Source organism: Gadus macrocephalus, chromosome 5, assembly GCF_031168955.1.
Source record: "Gadus macrocephalus chromosome 5, ASM3116895v1".
In the NCBI taxonomy this organism is placed as follows: domain Eukaryota; kingdom Metazoa; phylum Chordata; class Actinopteri; order Gadiformes; family Gadidae; genus Gadus; species Gadus macrocephalus.
The window spans coordinates 14,261,283-14,286,282 of record NC_082386.1 but is presented as its reverse complement, the minus strand read 5'-3'; the positions used below and the strand labels follow the sequence as shown (position 1 = coordinate 14,286,282).

General features: G+C 44.0%; 2 protein-coding genes across 2 annotated transcripts in view; one reads left to right on the top strand and one right to left on the bottom strand.

Annotated features, from left to right (window-relative positions):
* fndc3ba (fibronectin type III domain containing 3Ba) overlaps positions 1–18,419 on the top strand; it is a 51,597-nt gene extending 33,178 nt beyond the window's left edge. Inside the window, exons 19-24 of the mRNA XM_060052610.1 lie at positions 480–629; positions 1,834–2,111; positions 5,302–5,526; positions 10,122–10,288; positions 10,999–11,126; positions 13,300–18,419. Of these exons, the coding sequence (XP_059908593.1) occupies positions 480–629; positions 1,834–2,111; positions 5,302–5,526; positions 10,122–10,288; positions 10,999–11,126; positions 13,300–13,614 (1,263 nt within the window). The 3' untranslated portion in view covers positions 13,615–18,419. The remainder of the gene's footprint in view (positions 1–479; positions 630–1,833; positions 2,112–5,301; positions 5,527–10,121; positions 10,289–10,998; positions 11,127–13,299) is intronic.
* Positions 18,420–22,044: 3,625 nt separating this feature from the next.
* Positions 22,045–24,994, bottom strand: ghsra (growth hormone secretagogue receptor a). The gene is given in 7 exon segments (XM_060052609.1): positions 22,045–23,187; positions 23,189–23,420; positions 23,698–23,790; positions 23,793–24,194; positions 24,197–24,453; positions 24,455–24,489; positions 24,491–24,994. Coding segments are annotated over 7 exon segments (1,134 nt in total). The 5' UTR covers positions 24,521–24,994; the 3' UTR covers positions 22,045–23,102.
* Positions 24,995–25,000: the final 6 nt, after the last annotated feature.

The window sequence follows — 25,000 nt, the reverse complement described above, 5'->3', positions numbered from 1 at the left end:
CTGTACATATTGTATTTCTAGTTATTATGTATTCACAGAGTATATGTGGATACCTATTGTATTTATAGTTATTAGGTATTGTATTTCTAGTTATTAGGTATTCACAGACTATCTTTGGATACCTATTGTATTTATACTTATTAGGTATTGTATTTCTAGTTATTAAGTATTCACAGCGTATATGTGGATATGCTCTATGGCCATGTCTCTATAAATGTTAGATAACGAGTTTTGTAAATTCATCAAATCACACCCGGCCAAACAAGGTTGTCTCAGTACAAGGGGATCAGGTTCCAATCAAAAGAGTTGGATGGACGGGGGGGGAGGGTGAAGGATGATGACCGGGGGGGGAGGGTGAAGGATGATGACCGGGGGGGGAGGGTGAAGGATGATGGATTAGGTTCCAAGATGGTGGTTATGAATTTGATGGGTGTGGACCAGACTGTGGGTGTTGATTGGGCTCTGTGTGTGCTCCCCAGAGCCCCGAGGGATCCGGCGCCGACATCTCTGAGTACCGGCTAGAGTGGCGCCGGGAGGAGGAGCCTCTGGAGGTCATCTACTCGGGTGTGGCCACGCAGTGCGAGCTCTCGGAGCTGACGCCCGCCACGTCGTACTGCTGCAGACTGCAGGTGACCTGCGCTGCACTCGGCTCACACACGCTGTTATATGTCCACTGCACTCGCACACACACGCTGCTACATGTGAACATACACTCCGCTCACACACACTGTTGTGTGCAAACATACACTCCGCTCACACACAATGTTGTGTGCAAACTTACAATCCACTCACACACACAGTGTTATATGCTCCACTTCACTCACACACAAAACGTTCAAGGTGAAAAAAATATTTTACGGGTCCTTGATCCAAATAGGTTCAGCACGTCAAATAAGGCCCAGATAACAAGTTGTAGCATTTTTTTTTCATTGATATATATCCCACTAAAAAGGTAGGCGGATATAATTACACCAAATTACGCAGGATAATAATAATGAAATAGGAACACATAGATCAACAAAATTGTGGCTTGCTTTGCAACCACGCAAATGCTAAATGTAGACCATGTAGGCCCATTACCCAGTCCACAATGTATCTTTTTCCCTCCCTTTGTGTTTCTTGCAATCTGAATTTAAATTGTTCACCTTGCTCTCCCCTCTAGAGCTCAGTACAGTAAGTCAAACATAATGATGTTCTCACGGCAACTTTTAAAATTCTATGAGGTCCTTATCCTATCATTTTGCTTTCTTACCCTCTCTGATTTATTTCTCCCTCCATTATTAGTAAAACCACTACTTTGTCAGAATATTTACGTAGATATTTTTAAACCTGCACTAGGTCACATTTCTACTGCATGTAACGACTAAATCCATCCGGGAAAATGTTTCTCTATAAATTATTTTATTCCGGTTCGCTATTGCCTCACCCACTTTGCAAAAACGGACAAAGTGCAGGTTGTGACTCCCTTTTGGTCATAGCTGCCACTACGAGGGCAGGGCTCGGCCTAAGTATCCTAATGACCTCATTGACCACACCTGAGTACTGGGGGTGGGGGTTATATAAGCAGGTTTTCAATCTCCTTCAGTTGGGCACCATTTTGGTTGATGCAGGCAATCTACTGATGTACTCTTTCACATGGGTACTTTGCTTTATCAAATTCTTTCTACACATATCTTCCCAATCATCATCACCAATCATCCCAAGACATTTGTTTTGTACCATTACAAATAAATTAACTCTTTGATTTAAACTTTAGTCCTGTTTGACTCCCTTTATTATGTGATGTACGAGTCCACCATTACACGGTTTAAATGATCCATTTGTCCCCCCAAGGCGGTGAACCAGGCGGGGGCTGGGCCCTACAGCGAGCTGGTGAGCTTCCAGACCCCGGCGACCAATCCCGACCCCGTCTGCTCCCTCTGCCTCCTGGACCCCGCCCCCTCGGAGTCAGACCACTCCCCCTCCACATGCCTCTACCTGAAGTGGGAGGAGCCCAGCAGTAACGGGGCGGAGATCACCTCTTACGTCATCACCATGGAGGACCAGACCATCGACGTTGAGACCGCCACCAGTCACCTTGTCACGGGCCTTCAGCCTGACAGCGAGTACAGGTAGGCAGTGTGTGCTTGATAACACACACACACACACACACGCACACGCACACAGTTCAAAACTCCATAAAAACTTCTTACCCACCTTTAGACTAGCCCATGCCAACAGAGACTCTCAGTGTAATTTTCTTTCAGGTTTTATTTTTGTGAGTTTTTCCTTCCTTCTTCACGGATGCACACAAAGGTTATACCACATGAGCTGTTGTCTATTGATTCAGATGTTATGGAGAGCCTCTGTTTGTCATCAGTGTCATTGAGCAATAATCCAGTGAGCAGTAAACAGCAGATCAGGTGTGTGGGCGTGTGCACGTGTGCACGTGTGCGTGCGTGTGATTGTTTGATTAATTTCATGGAATTGAGGAGCTGAGTACATTGGGTGAACAGTTCTTGGAACAGAGGAGTGTGTATGGTGTGTGAGTTGCTCACTCACACACCATTGTTTTCATCCACAGGGTTGTTTAGTGTGGCAGTGTCCCCCTCCTCTGTTGCATAGTCTCTGTAGCAGAGACAGTAATGTGTGTGTGTGTGTGCCGTGGTGAGGTAATTCAATATGTTATTCACAGGGCATCTATAGGCTACTTGTTATCTGAATGGTGTTATTCAGACCTTTTTGTTTTTCTTTCTTTAGGTCGGTGTGTGTGTGTGTGTGTGTGTGTGTGTGTGTGTGTGTGTGTGTGTGTGTGTGTGTGTGTGTGTGTGTGTGTGCATACTGTCCGATTGTGATACAGAGTTCAAGCACTGACCTATGTACCCATTCAGCTAAAGTCCCCCCCGGGGAAGGGTTCCTTCGCAGACTCACAAATCGTTTTAAGCTAGGCTACAGCGAATTAATGAAAAGTGAAATGTCCGGTGTCACTACCTCCTCGATTTCGAGTTCAACCAATCATGATTAAGCATTAGTACATGAAGTGATGTTTCGTGAATCTGTTGAGGACGACTTCATTTGTGATGCCGCTGTGAACTAAGGACCCTACGCACCCCCGATAAGGTGTCTGCTGACTCAGTCGGGGAGAGGGGGGAGATTGGCACTCTGATTGTCGTGGAGTGTGGGTTGGCTCAGGTCACACAATTTTGAGGCCCCCATTGGGTCGGAAGGGCAAAGCTTTATTTTGAAACAGTTTGATATGATCAGGCCCCGACTTGAAAAATGCGGTGGGTGCTGAGAGAGAAATCGCAGATTACGGAGGCAACGGCCATTAAGCAGTCACAATCAACCCCGTTCCTCTAAACGAATGACTCGGATATCTGGCTTAAAAAATGGACATAAACCCATTATTTTCCACCCTTTAATTTTAAATGGCTTAAACTTCTGCTCATACTATTATACCGGAGCAACGCGTCCTTTTGTCCAGCCTGTAAAAAAAACAGGCTTAGAAACCGTTTGTATCAACTTCCCAAAGGTGGTTAAGTGAAGATAAAGTGTTTACAATTCATTTTCACCGCTCATCAGTACAAAAACAGCCTTTCATTGTGTTCGCTGCATTCTACCGAGGACTCCTTCCTGCACAGTAAAAACCGACACAGTCGATGCAGGATTTTTGCAATGTTTCTGCAGGACAGGCTTTTTTCCGCCAATTCTTAGTCATTTCTTTGTTCTTAGTTATTTTCATGTGTTTTCCTGTGGTAAAACGAAACCTCACAATTCAGACTTGATTTTAGACAGTTACTTGTTTCTCATTAAATGTAATGAAAACGTGCTCTTCCTCTGACCTGCGCCTAAAAGGTCCATAGTCAGCTCTTAGAGTATTGTTGATGTTCTGCAGGGTGTACAGACTCAAACTTCCAGGTAGGAGGGTAGGGGGTAGGTAGGACTGGAAGCTGGTTGATTCAGTTAATTAAGTGATTAACAACAAATACTGTTTTATAATAAAGCAAGTAACTCCTGAGGCAATATCACTTCATAGGGCATGTTATTCGGTCAGTAGGAACATTTATTTCAAATAAGATAGTTTTAGAATAGATGATGTAAAACAGTATATTTTAAGTAAAGGATAATGTACAGTGAAAAGAGTGCTGCAGGACTGCAATGTTTACTGCTGCTCAGGACCCAGGGGCGCAAGCTTGACATCACACATGCTAAGCTCTGGACCAATTACAACAGAGTGGGCCAGCCGACCAATCAGACTTGGCTTTTTGGGACGGTGGCCCTAATCAGACGAGCTTAAACCGGGCCTTTTTGACAGAGGCTGAAGCGCTTTTGCAGCAATGAACAATCTGATGATAATAAGGTTTTTTTAACATTAAAGCATGTAACCCTTTTTACTATTACTCTGCTGCCCTTTGTGTCCTGTATGTTCGTTCAGCTGCATGAATTATGAGTAAAGGTTGCAGGATCACAGAGTAAATGTCAAACCACACATCGTGCCAAACAGTCCACATGGTTAAGCCCTCCCATATGCTCATTATTCAGCTTATCGTGTGTGTGTGTGTGTGTGTGTGTGTGTGTGTGTGTGTGTGTGTGTGTGTGTGTGTGTGTGTGTGTGTGTGTGTGTGTGTGTGTGTGTGTGTGTGTGTGTGTGTGTGTGTGTGTGTGTGTGTGTGTGTGTGTGTGAAGTTGCAGCAATGAATACAGCAGTATGTACACTGGAAAGATGCCCTTTTGATTCTGTGCAGAGGGCTACAAATATTCCAGATATAGACAAAAACAGGTAACAAGCCAAAAACCTGGTGGATTTATCCAAACTTACACTAAAGACAGCTCCACCAAGGAGCCTCTTGAGAGGTTTCATCTGGTCGGCCTAGATGCGGCCTGTGGAAGTCTTGTCTGACTGTGGGTCAGTGGGGTCCAACATGTCCGCTCCTCTCCTGAGGACCAGAGCGGATATTGCAGAGCCTGCTGCCACGATGAACCCACAGAAGTCCCATGATCGGCCGGCCATCAGCAGGGGGGCCAGCAGGGGGGTTTTAGGAGGGGGGGGGGGCGGCAAATGAAGGTGACAGTACTTTGGTTCGGGAGACATGGATATGTAGTGTGCGTGGAAGATGGAGCCGGATAGCAGAGGAGTTGATTACCTCAGTGATGGTTATGTGGAAGATTTGTGAACGCAGAACAGGTGATGGCCACAAACCGAAGTGGGGGGCTGAATACAAGTCGCACGATTTGAAAATGTCAAGTCGGGCCATTTTATCGAGAGTTGGAATGAACTGATCTGAACTGAACTGATCTGTTCCTGTCTGTCGTCCCCTGCAGGGTGCAGATCCAGGCGGTCAACGCCATTGGCTCCAGCCCCCTGAGCCCGCCTCTCCTGGCGAGGACACGCCCCCTTCCACCGAGCCCGCCCCCCCTCGAGTGCGCCGCGGCCGGCCCCCAGAGCCTGAAGCTCAAGTGGGGGGAGAACGCCAGCGGGCTGCACGCACGGGCCCTGCTGGCCGACGACATGGTCTACACACTACAGATGGAGGACAAGAACCACAGGTGGCTCTCTCTCTCTCTCTCTCTCTCTCTCTCTCTCCCCCCCTCCCCCCCTCACTTTTACTAGTCGACTTCCTTCGCCCTCCCCCTATTGCACTTACTTGCCCAACCTCCCTCTGACTAGAGGGAGCACCCTGTTCTGAACTGATTAGTTTAATTTCTGTGTCATAAAATGTACTATTCAACTGTCACCGTGTTTGCCTCACACATAGTAGGCTCTGCTAAGACTTTTCACGTTGTCGTGCATCTTAAATAGCCCCACTAATGCGTCTTAAGGCTTACGTTCCTGGAGATGCTGTCCTCATATTTCCATACAATCAGAATTTATTCCTTTCTAGGTAGTGATTGCTGAAATTTTACAAATGCGTGCTTGCGTGTGTGTACGTACGTGTCTAGATGTGTGTATGTGTCCACAGCATTACATTACCTTCATTAAGCTGACTCTTCAGTCCGAAACCACTTACAACAAGTACATTCAACCATCAAGATACAACCCATACAGTGCAAGAATCTTGCGGGTACATAAAATAAAATAAAATGAAAAAGGGTTTAAGTGCTATCTAAACAGGAGAGATAGCAAATAATATTTTTCTATGTGCAGTAGAAAGGAGCGATTGAGATGGCTAGGGTTCCTGCTGTCCAGGTGTCAGTGGGGAGGTCGTTCCACCGTTGTGCGAGCCAGGACCGCCGCAGTCTAGTTTGTGTTGATTGGCAGCTTGGGCCCCCTGAGAAAGGGAGTAGCAAGATGTTTGAGCAGGAGCGTGGTGGATGGTTTTACTAAGTCTTGGTGATGGATGGGACCAAACCCTTAGCAGAACAATAGCCGCGTACCAGGGACCTGAATTGGATTGTAGCAGCCACTGGTAGCCAGTGCAGGGTACTGAGGAGTGGTAGAGGACTTGGGTAGGTTGAAGAACCCCGCGGGGTCAGACATTGAGGGGTCAGATTGAATGTTCATTATGGCTGATGTTAATTAAAAGGGCAGGTAATTATGTGTCTTCGATTGTTTTTAGAAATGCTCTTGAAAGGCTGAGTACCCCCAGACCCCTAACCGTATTATCAAGCCCTAGCCTCGCACACTCTCAAGAAAGTGGAATTATTGTTAATGTAATCATCTCAAAACCAGCCCAGGGGTCCAGGAACCATTCAATGTGTTCATGTATGAATAAATCATGAGCTGAAGAGGAGGCCTTGTCACATGCCTGATGTTTTGTCCCCGTATCGTTGACCTCTCTCCGCCCCTCACCCCATACTGTGTAGTTACTCACTTAGTTAGAGGCAGAGTGGACCTTAATTTATTATTATTTTTATTTATTATTATTACAGAAAATCGTCATGGCAACAGAGCCCGGTGTATTTCCCTCTCCCCCACCAATCGTTCTGTCGGGTGGTAAACAAACAGATCCGATGACAGCGGGCAAATCTACTTTGTCCTTTATTTTACCAATGGAATGGATCTGTTCTGGGACATGCAAAAAACCCAAATGATGTTAGCGTCTGTTTGTGTGACTTTGTTTTTGGTTTGTCTTTCCACCTTCCTCTCTCCTCATCTGGTATTCTCCTTACCTCTCTTCCCTCCTGCAATTCATCCACTCTCCTTTTTTTTTTGTCCTCTCTCTCTCTTCCACTCTCCCACTGTTCATCTGTGTGTCTGTTTGTCTTTGTGTCCATCCAGCCAACAATCTGTCTGTGATCTGCCAATTCTGTATCTCTTTAACTATTCCCCTCAGGGGGAAGTCTAGGATCTCTTTGGTTAGTGTTGGCTTCATCAATCTATTTAATCCAGGATTCTACTTGATATCACCAGACATTTGGGAGTGTCTTCTGACGTCGATCGACGCCTTCGTCTGTCCTCTCATCCATCGTTTTAATATCATAGTTATTGTTTGTTTACTTTCGCCAATTCATCCATCCGTCTTCTGTCTCTCTCTCTACATCGTTCCGTGATCCTTCCATTTTCTCTGATGTTTTTCTATTGATCCATGGATCTATCCATCCATCCCTATTCTGTGATATCAATGGAGGGCTCCGCCTCCCACTCCCTCCTGGGGTTACCATGGGCAACCTTGAACGTACATCGATGAAATCCCAAGAGACCCCCGCAATAACAGCGATACACTTTAGCTGACCCCTCTCTGTATGCTTTTATTTTTCACCATAAAATTCTAGTATCTGATACTCCGCCCTTATCTGGTCACAAGCGCGCGTGTGTGCGTGTGTGTGTGCATGTGTGTGCGTGTGTGTGTGCGTGTGTGTGTGTGTTGAACCTGGTCCTGCCACTCTGCTTTGTCCAAATGATACTTACTTTCTTACTACAAAGCATATTGGGGAAAACACACACACACTAACACACAAACACGTATATACATGGCGGAGTCCTTTCAAGCATACCCCTGTCAAATGTGGCAAAAAATATCTCAGTAGGACAGACATTTACCGTGCCAATTAATATGAGAATACATTTTTTTTCGTGCGTGTGTTAACACAATAGAAAGAGAGAAATGAATGTGTTTTTTTGGAAGATGAACTTGCGTCTGCGTTCAGATTTATGTGCTATTTGCTCTCTACCACTCACTCTCTTTCTCATTATTTTCTTCTGAACCTGCCTCCCTCTCTGCCTTTTTCTCTCTCTACCTTTCTCTCTCTCTGCATATCTCTCTCCCTCTCTCTCCCTATCTATGCCTCTCTGTACATATCCATACCTTTCTCCCTACATCTATGCCACCCTCTCTCTCCCTATCTCCCGCTTTCAGTCTCCTTCGAGAAAACTCCATTCTCCAAGTCACACCTCTATCATGTTCTCCACTCTCTATTTTTAATTCCACCTGTCTCCCACTCTTAATCCCCTGATTCTCATTCCTCATTTCCTCTGTCATTTTATTTCACCCAGTCACCGTTTTATCAGTTTGACTCCAGTGAACCTCCTCTCTCCAGTCACTTGCTCCTCCTCGCGTCCCCCTTTGGAGTTTACTACTGAAAACAAAATGTTCCCCCTTTGCCTAATCCTCGTTTTTCTGGCATTCCACTTGGCTGCACCCCACGGTCCCTCCATCCTCGTTAACCTACCGAGTCATCTCTCCTAACCGTCCGTTTTATAGCCACGCATCCTTCCTGCCGTCATACACTAGCCACGGATCCAGATAAACCAGCCAGCTCATATTTGATTTTCTCTGGCAGCTGGTCTCCGGTTCAGACGGATTCCCAGCAGACCTGGCTTCAGGTCGGGCTAATCACCACCGTTTGATCTAACACGGGGCGCGTTGGATTTGACTGTCTGTTGAATCCGATGTCGTCCGATAAAATAACTTGACGGTGTATTTTTCTCTAAAGGAAGAACAAACAACTGCACTTAAAGTTTTTGTTGATAAGACCGATTCCCGTACTTCCCACAGGACTTGGTCAAAGTATAATTCAACCGCCTACGCACAGCGATACGTCAAACTTTCCTGATTGGTTATTGGTCCATCCAATTGCATACGGAGGGCTTTTTGTTCGCCGCCCGTTGATAATAATTCATCCATCCATCCTTCCCTCAATCTATCACCCATCCACTAAACTATCATCTTTCATCAGTTAACCGATCCATTTTTCCATTGTCCATTCAGTCATCCCAATATTCACCTATTCATCCATACGTCATCTGTCATTCAAGGCAGTGTGTCTGTCTCATATTCCAGAAACAAGTTTGATAGTTTTTATGTTGTTTATTTTTTTGTTCAAGAGTTTGTCCTTCATACATCAGATCCACTTGTTTCACCGGGGCCTATGCTCCCTCCCTCTCCCTCTCTCCTTTTCTCCACCTCCCTCCCTGTTCTCTGTGTGTGCTCTGGAGGTCCCACCGCCCAATCACACACACGCGCACAGTGTGTGTTCTCACCATCCGTCTTCTCCTCGATAGTCTAATTCCATTCATCTACATTTCCTCTTGTCTCGCTGCTCCTCCGCAGAAGCCAGAGTTCGTTTTCGTTTGACCTTCATGAAAAAAACAACCGCTGGTTGAGAAATGGACCTGACCTTCTTTTTCCTTGTAAATTTCGTAGGACTGGAACATGTGACATCCAACTTCTCTACCTCCTTCTCTGACAGGCTTTCCATCAATCCCCTCCACTGCCAACTTCCATTACTCTTCCCCAATTCCTGTCCCTACGTTACCCTGTCCTTTCCTTCTCCGTCCTCTCCGATGAGCATTTTAAAACTCCCCCCTCTCTCCCCAGATGTGAGTTTTGATATATATCCCCTCTCTGCACTATTTCCATAGTCCAATCCTTACCTAATTCTCTCTCTCTCCCACTACTCTGAATTTAATTCAATTACATATATTACGTTATATGACATTACATTTCATTTAATTAAATACAAACAAGCTTTATATAAATATATAAAGAATTGTGATCAAATAATTATGTAATATATTATAATTATTTAAATAGAAAATGTACTGTATATAAACAAAGCTCTCTCTCTCTCCCCCACTATCTAAATTGAATTAGATTTAATTACATGCATTGCATTTCATTACATTGCATCAAATACCAACAAGCGATATCGCCGTGGAAAAATGAACCAAGCCCTCCCTCTCTCCCGGCCCGTCCCCCCAGGTTCGTGACAATCTACCGCGGCCCGAGCCACACCTACAGGGTGCAGCGGCTGACCGAGTCCAGCAGCTACAGCTTCAGGATACAGGCGACCAGCCCGGCGGGGGAGGGGCCCTTCACCGCCACACACACCTTCATCACGGCCAAGTCGGTCCCACCCGCCATGAAAGGTCATTTTCAAATAATAATAATCAATCAATCAATAAACATTTTTTCCCCAGCACGAGTATTAGGATATGAAAGATGCTGTTGACGCATGCATTTTATGTTTTTCGGATATTCTGTAATGGTTTCAAAATGCTGTCAGCTTGAGATATTTGATTTCTAATGTGCTCTGTTTAGTAAAGAAAATGAGTGGATAGGGCCATTGGCATTACATAATGTTTTTTTAAACACACAATAAGGGGGACGATATTCACTGGCAAAACAAAGCTTATAGCTTGTTGAATTCTTTCAGATTAGTCATGTTCTAAAGACTGGACATTCAACCCTTCTTTTTTCAGATATCAAGGACACCACGTGGTACTCAGTTATATGTGTGAAACATGTGCAATGCGTAACCGAGACTAATCTGAAATAAACAGTGGATATAATTGCGTGTGTTCCCTCTGTCTGTAACAAAACAAATATATTAAATGTCTCCTAAACGAATCAATCACATTTCCCGACAGGCCATAAAACTAAAAACAACAAACGTGTCATCATTTAAAGACAACCCTTCAGGCGGTTATCCCTGTTGTAATTCCAAGCCCTGCAAGCCAGCTCATGTATCTGGAAGGAGGCCATATGAGAAATGTTCCGTCTAAACTATACTGCACTAAACTACACTATGCTACAATTGAATACATGCTGATTTAAATTACATGTTTTCCTTCTCCAGCTCCCAGAGTGCACCAGGTGGAGGGTAACATGTGCGAAATCACATGGGAGACTATCCAACCAATGAGAGGAGACCCCATCAGCTACGTGTTGCAGGTTCTGGTTGGACGAGAGTCTGAGTACAAACAGGTTGGTGTTTCACTCGCACACACACACACGCATAAAGCCACATGTTACACCGGTGTATTTTATGATGTGTTTTTGCAGGTAAAAAAGTTTTGAATGCCAGTTTTTCTCAATTCCAAAATGGTGTAAAAGATGCCGTTTTTGATGGCTATTTAACGTGCTATTTAACATGATAGTGCGTTAAATACGGCATTTTGTTAACAGTCAAATGAGCTCCTCTTGATTTTAAAGCCAGTAATTTAAACCCTTCTTCACTCCATCAACGATAACCCAAGTCAGACCAGCTCAGTCCATTGCGGATGTTTCTAATGTTCACCGCTGTGTTCACTACACTATGTAGGCCAAGGTTATTGGGTGATTAATCCATGGTCAATTCAGGAATCAGCTGAAGGCTAAACATTTTTACTTCAAAACATTTTTCCTTTATTTCTCAGATATCGCGTATTCATCCATATCTTATAACATTATAAATGTTGTATTTTATCTGTGTTATTGTAGCCCTGCATCTATCCTTGGGTTTCTGAAAAGGTTTTTTTGAATAGCAATGGCATCAATAGCATCATCACAAGATTCTGCTTTCATAGGCTGCGATAAGAGAATAAGTATCTGATTTATATTAACATATTTTAATATATTAACATTACATTGAGGCAGGCAATTCTTGATGTGCAAGAGAACCCTGACAGTGTTTGATCCCTCAATATTTGGGTTTAGTCTTTGTTTGATGCACGTTAAACTACCCCCAGACTGATCAAGGTAGTAGTGACCTATTTCTTGTGAAATCCTCTCTTAGTGACGATATATTGATTGTTAACACAGTGTGCGGTTGGAATATGGTACCCAGACACTGGATTAGCCGTTTATGCTGGTTTTAGGCGATCAAACAGAACTTTGGATTTGTCAATGTGTGATAAAACCTCAATCAAAAACAAAAGATCACTGTAAATATCAGTATCATTAGCGATAATGAGGCTATGTGAATAGTTCTATGTCTGTGATCTTCTTCCTTTTTTCCATCCTATTATTTATCTCTAACTCTTAACTCGCTCTCGCTCTCTTTATTTCTGCTCTCATTTATTTTCTCTGGTTTCGCCCTCATTGTGGGGTGGACACATGCACATCATGTTCCTTCCTGTCTTCATCGCTGTAATGTGTCCATTTGACTTCATTATGCAGACTAGGAACAGCGAGGTCTTACGATACTGGCGTCTACCGGCGTGTGTGTGTGTGTGTGTGTGTGTGTGTGTGTGTGTGTGTGTGTGTGTGTGTGTGTGTGTGTGTGTGTGTGTGTGTGTGTGTGTGTGTGTGTGTGTGTGTGTGTGTGTGTGTGTGTGTGTGTGTGTCAGCAGGGACTTTGATAATGACAATCGATTGAAGGGAGGCTGTGTGCCAGGCTGGGGGCTCTCACTCTCTCAGCTGAAGGGCCGTATTGCTGCTTCACCTGCCAAATGTCCACTCTATTATATATATATATATATATATTCAACGTTTATCTAACAATTCAAGTAATTCATGGTAATTAAAGCCTTTGGGTAATGATGACCTCAAGAACTGGACGGGAGGTGAAGCCTAGTTGAAAATCTTTTTTGATCAGTGTATTTTTGGACGTTTCTTTTGGTAATTATCGTCATTTTCCCCATATTAAATTATGCTTAATTTCAGCATGAATGAGGTTGCTGATTTGCTAGTGAAGTTTTTTTCTGGCCAAATCCAACGATCACACTGTGTGCATGATGGATTATCTTTGGAAGGGGGCAGGTCCCGTTTCCTGTTAACCTGGGGAGGCCCATCTGCCCTCTGAGCCCCTCCAGAACCACACTATAGCAGTCAGGGAGTTCTCATCAGCAGGTCTGTGAGTGAGCCAGGCTGCTGAAGGGATGTGTTCAACATAAACTTAGTTCCTGTTCACTCACATAGACTAAATAGGCAGTTTTTTTACATGCTGTATAATTATTTGTGTATCCATATAAGTTGTTAAGAAAGGGATACCCGGGCCGCATACTGCTTACCTCAACGAGAAGAGCGCTATGTTTTTATTTTTCAAGTGTGGCAATAACTGTTTTTGTGTTTGTCTCTCTGCCTCTCTCTCTCTCTCTGTCTCTGTCTCTTTCTCATCATTCTGTGTTTGTGTGTGTCACACTCTCTCCCTCTCTTCATCCTTCCACCCATCCCTCAGGTGTTTAAGGGAGAGGAAGCGGTCTTCCAGATCTCCGGTCTCCAGGGCAACACAGACTACCGCTTTAGGGTGGCAGCCAGCCGCCTGTGCCAGGACTCGGCCCAGGAGATGTGCGGGCCGCTCAGTCCTTCCTCCCTGTTCACACTGCGGCGGCAGGAAGTGATGTCAGCGGGGGCGGAGCTGTGCGCCGCGGAGGCGGGTAAAGGGGCGGGGCTCATCTCCAGCGACGAGCGCTTCGCCGCGCTGATCGTCTGCGTCTTCGCCGGCTTCTCCATCCTCATTGCGTGCCTGCTGCAGTACCTGTTCATGAACTAAAGGGGGCCAGGGCTCGAGGGGGGAAATATTACTAGAGGATGGAAAGAGAAATCAAAACCTACCCACGAGAGAGAGACACTACAAAAAAAGAAACAAAAAAGAAAAAGCAGTCGACGAAAGAAGCCGAAATCAAATCCAAGATTGCAAACACTCGAAGTATACCGCTGAACGTGACGTACGTTTTATTCATAGCACCAATTCGGGTTTTCCTTGGGTCTCTCTTTCTGTCTTTTGTTCTTGTCTTTTTCCTGGATCATTCAATATTTCTTTTCAATCTCTCTCTCTCTCTGTATCTGTCTGTCTTAGTATCATTTGCGTGTCTCTTTTTCGATATGGATAAACGTAGAAGGAAGCCGATCTTTACACCAAACATCGGCTGGGAAGAACACTGATAACCAAGCCTTAAGAGAAAGAAAATAGCTGGTAGCAAAGCAGTTGTTCCTCAGAACTGACTTGCATGTTTTACTTTATATCTTTTTTTAAAAGAAACAACATATTCAAATTAGACAAAAGTATATATTTCTTGACGGTCATTGCCTTAATTTTTTTGTGATTGTTATCGGATGTTTGATTTTCACTTCTTTTTCTGTTGTTTTTGCTGCCGTATACTACTATTCAGCCATATTCCAAGGTAGGCCTTTGAAGCTTTAGCCGATCATACGTTGTTATGCAGTCCAGTTCAATTTACAGCCTTTTATCGATAACTGCAGTCTACACCTATCTGAAACAAAACAAGACAAATCAAATCACCCATCCATATTCAAAGAAAGCATGCAAATATATACTGACATAAAGGAAATACCGATTTATTTTGTGTTGCTTGAAATCACACACAAATACACATACTTTTACACACATTTATGAAACAAGAATGCCGATATGTAATGCAGACATTTCAGGCACACATGCAATGACAATGAGAAACATAGATTTACCATTAATTTACTCTTTTACTCAGCTACCAAAGCAATGCAATCCATGCGTGATGTAAGATGCTGCTATCCTTTGATTTTATATCTTCAGAAAGAATGGAAAACCGGTAAAAATAGATAAAATAAAAAAAGATATATATTTACAAATATACATACCAACATTATATATTATATATATACAACCAATAGATATTATAACAAATATATATATGTGTGTATTTATATATATATATATATATATACATATATATGTTTATATATATAAAATGCTGTAGATGTATTGTAATATAAGTGATGGTAACTTGGGGAGTACGGCTTAAGTGAAAGGGAGGGAGTCTATTTTAGTTTGCGAACAGCAAAGAAATTCAGCCCTTAAACACTGGTCTCAGTTCAAGGTTTTTCAATAAGATGAAATAAGATTTCATCCGTTTTTGGTCGGTGTTTGGGATTGAAGCTCGGAATGTGATTGGCTGCATCGGAGCCCTAGCTTGCACACCTGTAAGGTTCTTTTTTGTAATACTGGTGTATGGCTCGTGCGCATCACAGACCATAACTAGCTAGACAGCTATAATACTGCTGTGTGTTAGCAAAACCACAACCATAGATGTTAGCAGTTAGCTTGAGACCCTCTACCCTCCCTACCCTATACCCTCCAAGCAGCCGGCTGACCTAGCTCTCGAGCAAAGTCGGCGAACCAATACTTCTAACTAAGGTCTAAGGATTCCTTCCGCTGCCTCATTTCCTCAACGCTTCCCCCATAAGTATCTGTGGTATACTTTATTATAACACTTTCTTATTCCCGATACACACACACACACACACACACACACTTCCTCCCGTTCTCTCTGTACATCTCTTTCCTTCTTTCTCTTGTTTTCTCTCTGCAGCAGGTCATTTAAGTGACCAGTAATCAGAGCAGTGGTAGGGTCTGGGGCCGCTCGACGTACGCTCTGGGGATTAGAGCTAATGTTCACTAACCAAACAAGCCTTCGACCGAGCATACTACATTACCCAGAGTCTGGTTTCTTTTCTGTGCCAGAGGTCTACTTTTAAACCAAGGGGACGGGGGACGGGGGGGGGGGACTAAGAACAAAGAGGAGGGAACTAGATGGTTGTAGGGGGGAGGAGTTCCTTGTTGCTTGCCCTGCCCACATCTCCACCTCCCACTGTGATTGGCGACCTGTAACGCACCTCAGGGAAGTGGTCTTACAAGGAAGGATATCTTTATGTTAGGAACTTCGTTACCATCGATGCAGTCTCTCTCTCTCTCTCTCTCTCTTTCTCGCTCTCTCTCTCTCTCTCTCTCTTTCTCGCTCTCTCTCTCTCTCACTCTCTGTCTCTCTCTCTCTCTCTCGCTCTCTCTCTCTCACTCTCTGTCTCTCACTCTGTCTCTCTCTCCCACTCTCTTTCTCTCACCATTCTGTCCTTTTTACACTGTATCGTCCTCTTTCCACGCTGTGCCTTGTTCCTGTTTTTGTCACTAAGCAAAGTGGTCTATCCGCTAAAAGTTACCTTTTGCCAAAGTTGATGGGAAAAAAAATTAAGGTATAGGTCTTTTCTTAGTTCTTTTTTCTTATTTATACTATATATTTGCATACAGTACTTTACATGCCAATTACAGTGCAATCGTCATTTATTTATTGTTTAAAAGATTAAGAGACAAGTGTAGTTATATAGAAAACAAAAAATTATTGTAGCACGACGTTTTATTTTCTTCCTTTCTAATTTTTTTAATGGATGTATGTTTATAAAAAGGCCAGCATTCCGTGTCTCAGTAACCCTTTTAAAGTATTTTACCATTAAACTGTCGGGAACATCATAAGCAAGATTTCTGCGTCGCAGTTTGTTACCAAATGCCTACATTCTTATTTGTACTTTCCTCACTCTTCATCGGTCGTCGTTCTTTATCTCCTCTTCTCAGTGGCCGTGATAACTGCCAAGCAGTTTTATTGTAATGCTTTAGAGACATATGTAGCAGACCTAGCCCACAAAATGTTATGGGATCTATGTAGCTGCCTTTGGCTTTTGTTTTTTTGATATATTTTCCTTTCTCTGGTAGTGTTATAATGAAGCTCCTGGTTCTTCTTTTACGGTTTTAATGCCAAAGTTCACGCTTCTGGTGTCGACTCGACGACGCTGCCTTTTCCTATCCTTTTTATTTCCTTTGCATTATTTTGGATCGTCTAAAGGGTTCTGTGATGTTCATGTAAGCTGCACAGCGCCGAGACTATACCTATTGTTGTTATTATTCTCAAAAAGGAAAGGAAAAAAAACACATTAACTTGGATCTGTGATTACACTTCTTCATCATATTACCGTTTTTTATTCGGATGATTTCATTTGTATTCTTTTCCCTTTATTTGTATTGCAAAAAGAAATGTGCCATTTTTTTTATGTTTACTCACTTTTTCCCCCTAAGATTTTATGCAGAAAGGTGCATAAAAGGCGAAAGCATCAAAACAATGATTTCAGGCAGGGTTTCGACAATGAAAGCGATGATTCCTTGTTCCAGGCTAGCGCTGGTTATAGCTGTAGTGAGTATTTTGTATCCAGTATTTTGCTAAGAGATGATATACAGAGATATCTATAGAGCTATAGTATACGATTGTAATGAGAAATAAGAATTTAAGCGTTTAAGCACTTTTTTTTTTAAGAGCAAAGCATTAGTCTTGCAGAGTCAAAACACCAGCGGGGTAGAGATTTAGGTTGTCCACCCCCCCCCCCCCCCCTTCTCCTGGGTCCATACACTACTCTGCCAAGGACATCTGTACATTTATTTGTTATTACAACACCGTTGGCATCACTGTGACATCACCAGGGGTTGATGGCATGACTTTAACTTCCCCTGGGGCGCATCTGTGCACCCCTGAATAGTTTATGTATATATACATATTTTTTTCTCTCCTCCCCCCTCTGTGGTGGGAGGGAGATGGCAAAGTTGGGGAGGGAGGGAGGGAGCGTGGGAGGGAGGATAGCTCGACCGGTGCCTTAACCTCTGATGTGCTCGTCGTGTGTGTATCATGGTGTGTATCTCTATTGCATGGGGGGGGGGGGGGGGATTGCCAGGAAGTGGGTGCGTGAAATGTCCTAGTGGTTTAGTAACCCAACGTTACGCTAGTTAGAGTATAATATGTTAAACTCCTTCCTTAAAGCATCTTGCTGTTAGCCGACACCCCCTACCCCTCCAACCCAACTCAAGTGAGATCATGATCGGCCCTGTGCTAGACCAGTCAGTCAGGCCAGTAAATAATTGCATTGATTAGCCCAACGTCAACCCAACGTTATCCCCGGCACCGTTTCCCGGGCTAGGTACTCCCTTACTTTTTGTATTTGTTTCATTGTTTTTGTTTTGTGGATTTTTTGTAATGTTTTTTTTTTTGCTAGTTCGTAGACCGCCAACCTTTCTTCCCTCCTTCACGTCCTTTTGCAGGGTTTTCATGATTGACAGACAGATTATTGATTAGCAACTTCATGTCTGTGCCTTCGGAGTGGTCCTGGTTTTCCTTTAATTTCTTAGTTTTTTTCTTATTGAGATTTTGGCCGAGAGATTGGCGATTTGAAAAAGTACAGAGAAACACAGGTATTTCAATCTTTTCTAAGCAAAACAACAAAAACAAACATATTTTTACCTCACGATTAAAAATCAAGACATTCCAATGTTGTCATAGTCTACGAAATTGAAAATACAGAAAAATCATGCATTTCATGTATTGTAAATGTTAGACAATTTCATATGCATCATATAAAGAAACTGCCATATCAATTTTAATGTATAGATTTTGCAAATACTACCCTATGTATGTAAGACATAACTGTATCGGTAGCGTATATATAATATATTTATGCCCAATAAATGTTTAAATTTTTTTCTGACCTGGACATTCTGCGTATTTATTCCGTCTATTTCTCTAATCATGATCTCTTCAACACTAAATAAAAGGTGACCCAACACGATGACACAAGAGTTCCCAATTTGTGTTGTTAATAAAAAAAAATCATCTGTGCTTTTAAATTTTCCCAATTTGCACACTATTAAGGACAGTTAGGGGAATTCAAGGGAGGAATTAAACACAGGAACAATGTTCAACATTTCCATATAGTAAGTCCTTTAGTAAAGAGCCAAAGGCAACAAATTAGATCAGTTCCGATAGTTTTAAGTCTTTCTGGAGGGTGTTCCTAGCAGATTGCGCAGCATACTTAAAAGCTTTTTTTGTTTTTCTCCAATCATGATCTCTTCCAAGTTAAATCAAAAGCGACCCTGACCTCCATCCAACACGATGACACAAGAGTTCACAATTTGTGTTGTTGCTTAATGTTTTTCTTCCGTGCTTTTACATGTTCCCATTTGCAAATGTCCACTCCCAGCCAACGCTCCGGGCTAATGCACACTCCCAAGGTCTTGGGGGGCACACTGATGGACGTGTATTGGTCACTACGTTTTATTTTTAATCAGAGGTTAATCCTACCTTTTAAGCCAATTTGTCGGATCTAGCTTTTTACTTCTCTCTCTCTCTCTCTCTCTCTCTCTCTCTCTCTCTCTCTCTCTCTCTCTCTCTCTCTCTCTCTCTCTCTCTCTCTCTCTCTCTCTCTCTCTCTCTCTCTCTCTCTCTCCACTCTTGTTGATTGGTATCCCACTTTCAGTTTATTAACACACTTCAGTAGAAGAGCAGTCTATTTTCCACCGCACATGTAGCTCGACTTGACACGATACGACTCGACACGACTCGACACGGTAGCAGCGCGGGTCCTTTTCCACCGCAAATAGTACCTCCGGGACGTGGGCGGGGTCGGCTGCGCGAAAGGGCCGTGACGTATTTTGTACGCGACGCAAACAACACCTACGTAACCCACACATGGACAGAACCCACATAACAACAATGCAGAACATCGATGCGATGGTATTCGTATTCGTATTATTAGCTGGCATGTTGAAAAAGTGGAATATGTTGGCCGCGGCGCTGCTATGGCTGTTACCAGCATGGTTGCCATGTCGCTCTCGTGACTTCGTCACACTCTCTGGCCAATCAGTGGCCGGCCGTCTGCCGACGTCACCTTTTAGCATCGGCTCAGCCGCTTGGAACCTAGAGCTAGGCGGTACTAGAAAAAGCAGCCACTTCAGGTACCAGATACCATGTTTTCGCGGTGGAAACGCAAAAAAGGCGAGCTGAGTCGAGTCGTGTCGCGCTGGTACCATGCAGTGTAAAAGCGGCATATGAACTACTCTACTTGTCCATGAACATAACTTTTTTCTCTAACATTGAACAGTGAAACACTGAAAACATTTTAGACCTGCAGTGGCAACTTTTCTTTTACGATATAAAAAATAACACATGGTCACTTTTCTATTGTTTATTTTGACAAGACATTTTCATCAACATAATAAAGAAACAGTTATAGAACTGTATAATCCATTGAATAACGCATAGCCCCCCCTGAACAGGAAATATTTATAATGTTTCTTTAAAACTTAAATTTTATCTGAATGACATCAGTGTATATAACAGGGTACATTCATTAACATACACATACATGTGTGTTTGTTTCTGTGTGTGAGTGCGTTGGTTTTCAGAGATTTCAAGTATGAATGCGTAGCCATGAAGACTAGCACTGACTGCATGGATGAAAAGTTATTAAAAAACAAACAGCCCTATACAAACCACACAAAGGATCTATTCACAAGTTAAGGCATGAAACTATATCACTTTTTTTAACTCCACAGTTTTCCCGTTCCTCACAGTGGAATTGTTGTGGTTTTCCCAAGATAAAGTCATTCACCTCAAATGTAAAGTCATCTGAACATACATCCCATATTGGCATACATATTATAATCCCCTCTATAGAGCAGAATAAACAATAAACTGGAGTAGGTATCTAAAGTTATTTAGAGAAAGTTTCACAAGTATGTTTAATAATTAAAAGTGACATGCCACTCGGTGAAATGGAATGAGGAATGAGGAGTATTTAACGTGTAATCCGATTCTTTAGGTCTCTAATTGCTTTTTTCATTTTGGAATTCCACCTTGGCCTGAACAAGGCCCAGCTGTCCCATTAAGGCTATACTGGGCCCCGTTTCCCGAAAGCGTCGTTAGCCTAAGTGGATCGTGAAGTGCGTCGAAAGGGCATCGTAGAGTTTTCACCGCGTTTCCCGAAAGCATCGTAGGGAACGAACGTCTTGAAAACGCTCGTAGCTAACGAGTACTCCAGGGGTGCTCGTAGGTACTCGTAGGACGCTAAGAGCATCGTCAGCTATAGCCTCAGTGGCGTCACCATTGGACATTCCGTATATTGGATGCGTTTTATTAAAACGCATTGCGCCTTTATGTTCTTAGTTTGGTAATTAATAAAGATTATTAATTAATTTATTAATAAAGATGTTAAAATGGCCAAAATAAAACGGGACAGTCCAGAAAATGTTTGCGCAGGCAGGGCACTCAAAATGTGTGAGAGAAAGTGGGGGGATTTGTGCAGACTGACATAGGCTACTCATAAAACGTAGCATAAAATAATGTAAAAAATAAATTATATTAAACAAATTTAAAAAATATATATATAACGAAATAAAATAAATGAAAAAAAATAAAAAATAAAGAAATATTTTTTTTTATAAAAAAACAGGCCGGAGAAAACTGGAGCCCTCCGCCTGACTTGTGAAGGCATCTAAAGCGCAACTTCCACCTCCCGATCGTGCGCTCAACGATGCACCGGGCCAGACGGTGGGCTTCGTTGTATTCCTCATCATGGACGTCTCCCGGGTTATTCACAGGTGTGAAGAGGAATTATTTAAGGGGGGAAAATGCCGTGAAACGCACAGTGCATTCAGGATTAGGACTGATATATGTCGGTTTAAGCCTAATCAATTGTGTTTTAATGTCTTTAGCATTCATATAATTGCAGTCTATTTTTTTCGTAGGCTACTCTGCTGTTGTCCTTGATGGGGATATATTTTAACCCTTTTTAACACAATTTTCCTGCGACATTCCTGCGTCTCCCCCTCCTACGGAGCCCATTTCAGCACCGTGTCAGTAGACAGTTACAATCCTACAACGTCGTGAGTGCAGCGAATGCGCGTTCACGTTAAGAGGAGTTTCGGGAAACGCTCCAAAGAAATTGACGATGGATCGCAAGATCCATCGTGAGAATGATCGTACGAGCGTGGATCCATCGTTATCGGGAAACGGGGCCCTGGATGCTATTCTTATATTATCTTTATGTTGTTGTTTTTCCCGCTCTCAAATCCCATATCTAATGTCATACATTTCCATATAACTTTAAAAAGCTAGTGAACATACTGTTCCAGCTGGAATAATAAAAAAAAAAAGTTAAATAAAGTGTCCCTTTAAGGAAATAGAAGTAATGATGAATTATTTTCGTACCTTTGGTACACCCACGATGACCACCATATAATAACATGTTGTTGAGACAGAGCTTTGTTTCACAGAGATAACAAGTGACTGAAAGTAGGGTTTAAGTAGTCCGACCGCCGATGTTCTTTGGGATGTTTTCACAGCGTTATCCACCACCGAGACCAAATTGGTCCTATTCGATCATTAGGCTACTTTTTTTTTTGTAGAATCCTCAGCATTCAAATGTTTTCTTCTTTGTTCAAGTAGATTTGTTTCTTATATGAATGTGTCCATTAGCATACTACACGATATAGGCATGCATGGCCAAGCCGCAGGGCCTTCACTAGATTAACCATTCATCTCTGCTCACAAGCAGAACTTCAAAACATCCAAATTACACACTAGTCTGTTTACACTTAATATATACTGTTACCTCATACCAAGAGAATAGTGGCAAAAGACAAAACACCTGAGTCTGTCTTTCTCATTTTCTCTCTCACACAAACAAACACACGCACACACACACACACACACACACACACACACACACACACACACACACACACACACAGGCATACACACAAAGGCACACACACGCACGCACACAAACACGCACAAGCGCACACGCAAACACACGCACACACACACACACACACACACACACACACACACACACACACACATACACGCACACACACACACACACACCAACCTGTCCTCTGGAATGAAGAGCAGATATGTGGTTCAAAGTTCTACAGTGTTTCTTTGTCATCCAGAATATGATTTTATCACATCATAAGGCAATTACAGTGATCGTTATGTTCGACATATGTGTGCGGTGCTTCTTCAACTGCGTTTACTGCTTGGCGTGTTGTTCTGATTTGGGATCACCAGGCCCTAACTGGATCTGCATACGCAGTGCGCACTGAAGGCTAGAATGTTTATTGTTGTTTAATGAATACAGACTATGATGCACGAGTAGCAGATGGCACTTGCTTTGAGCAATAACTTGGATTGATAACCAAGGATCGATGTTCAGTGTTCCTTTGAGCGCGTCGTAATTCAGGGACTAGGGAGTCATAACTGAAGCCATGCATCCACCGTTGTTCCCGAAACAGAAAAGTTCGACATCCAACCATCCCCAAAGTCAATTATTATCTTGTCTCAACACTGAGATAAAAATGTATGTCCATGTCCGAAACTTCAAGGTCATTTAGAGACTAACCGTGGACTCCCTCCAGCCTGGCGAGCAGCCCTCTCCTTTTAGGGTGCTGGCGGTGCGTCCCGCGCGGTCGGGGCCCTTCGGTCAGGCCGAAGAGGCGCACTGCCGCACATCGGTATTTCCACGACATGGTGTTGTACAGAATGGGGTTGACTGCAGCGCTCAGGTAGAAGAGCACCACGGACACGAGACTGCAGTACTCCGAGAGAGCGGACAGCATCGGGGACGGAGCGTCAAGGGAGCGGAACTGGAGATAGCGGCCCACGTGGAAGGGCAGCCAGCACAGGACGAAGGCAAACACGACGACCACTGAAGGAAAGAAAGAAGGAAGGGAATAAATACCAATAAATGGCGAGAAGTAAAAGGGGATAAAAAGGAGCAAGCGAGAATATTTTCAGAATGCCATATGTATCAGAATTTAAAGTTTTGACTTCATTTACAATTTCAAGTCTATCTTTATTGACTTGATTTTGCGTGTAGGGCGGCCTTGATAAAAATGCAGGGTCACCCACCTTTTCACTACAAAATTGGCCGAGCGTAAAGCATGCGTAAAAAGCGCAACAGGAGTTCAACACGTTCTTCTTACCCAGCATTTTGATGGTCTGCCTGTTGCTCTTGTCCCGATGCGCCACGCGGGAGCCCATAATGTTCTCACGATGTCTCTGCCACAGCCTGCGGCGATGAGGCCGTAGAGCACCGTGAGGCAGAACACCGGCATGAAGAAGAAGACGGAGCTCAGCCATACCATTGCGCCCATCAGGCCCGACTCCACCGCGTAGTGCGTCATCTTACACTCCCGTGTGTCCCCGGCGCTCTCCTCCCGCTCCAAGCTCGACTCGTTGCTCCCGCCCCATACGTAGTCCCGCTCCACTCCGACCATCACGAACACGGGCCCCGCGCTCGTCAGGGAGACGATCCAGAGCAGCAGGATGAGCGCGCGCACTCGCCTCTTGGTGACCAGCGCCTTGGCCCGCAGCGGGAAGCAGATGGCCAGGTAGCGCTCGACGGACAGCGCGGTGATGCTCAGGATGGTGGAGTACGTGCAAGACTCGGAAACGAACTGAAAGAGCTTGCAGAGCGCGTCCCGAAGCGCCAGGGTCTGTAGCGCCACATGCGGTAGAGGTCCGGCGGCATGCACAGAAAGATGAGCAGGTCGGACACGGCCATGCTGCACAGGTACAGATTGGTGGTGGTGTGCATGTCCCGGTACTTACTTACCACCAGAATGGTCATGACGTTGCCGACCACCCCGACCAGAAACAGAAGTGTGCACGCCACTGTGATGGCCGTGAGCAGGGGGATGGAGTAATAATTTAGAGGGGGCAAGGGGTCCCCGTTCCACGTCCTCGTTCTCCTCTCTGCTGCAGTTGAAGTAGAAAGCACTCCACGCGCTCAGACCAAGAGGGCATCCTGTTGACGCACGGTCATGCACGTGGCCGCAGCTGGCTCTGGCCGTTCAAGGCGCGCGGGGTCTGGAGCTGCTGGAGCCCCCTGGCGCTCTCTGCAACCCCCATTGTCCCTTTCAAAAAAGCCTACCTACCCTTGCTTGATTGCCTATAACCATGCGTAAAAGCAAGCCAGCTTAATCACGCGTGTTGCAGAACGGCCGAGAAGGATATTCCAATCGATGGGAAATCAGGAGCGTGACCGTTCAACTTCTGCTACGATTCATCCGTTAAACTTACCAGACACACACACACACACACACACACACACACACACACACACCCCCCCCACACACACCCCCCCCACACCCACCCCCCCCCCCCCCCCCCCCCCCACACACACACACACACACACACAACCACACACACACACACACACACACACACACACACACACAAACACAAACACACACACGGTACTTCTTGAGTTCTATCCACACTCAA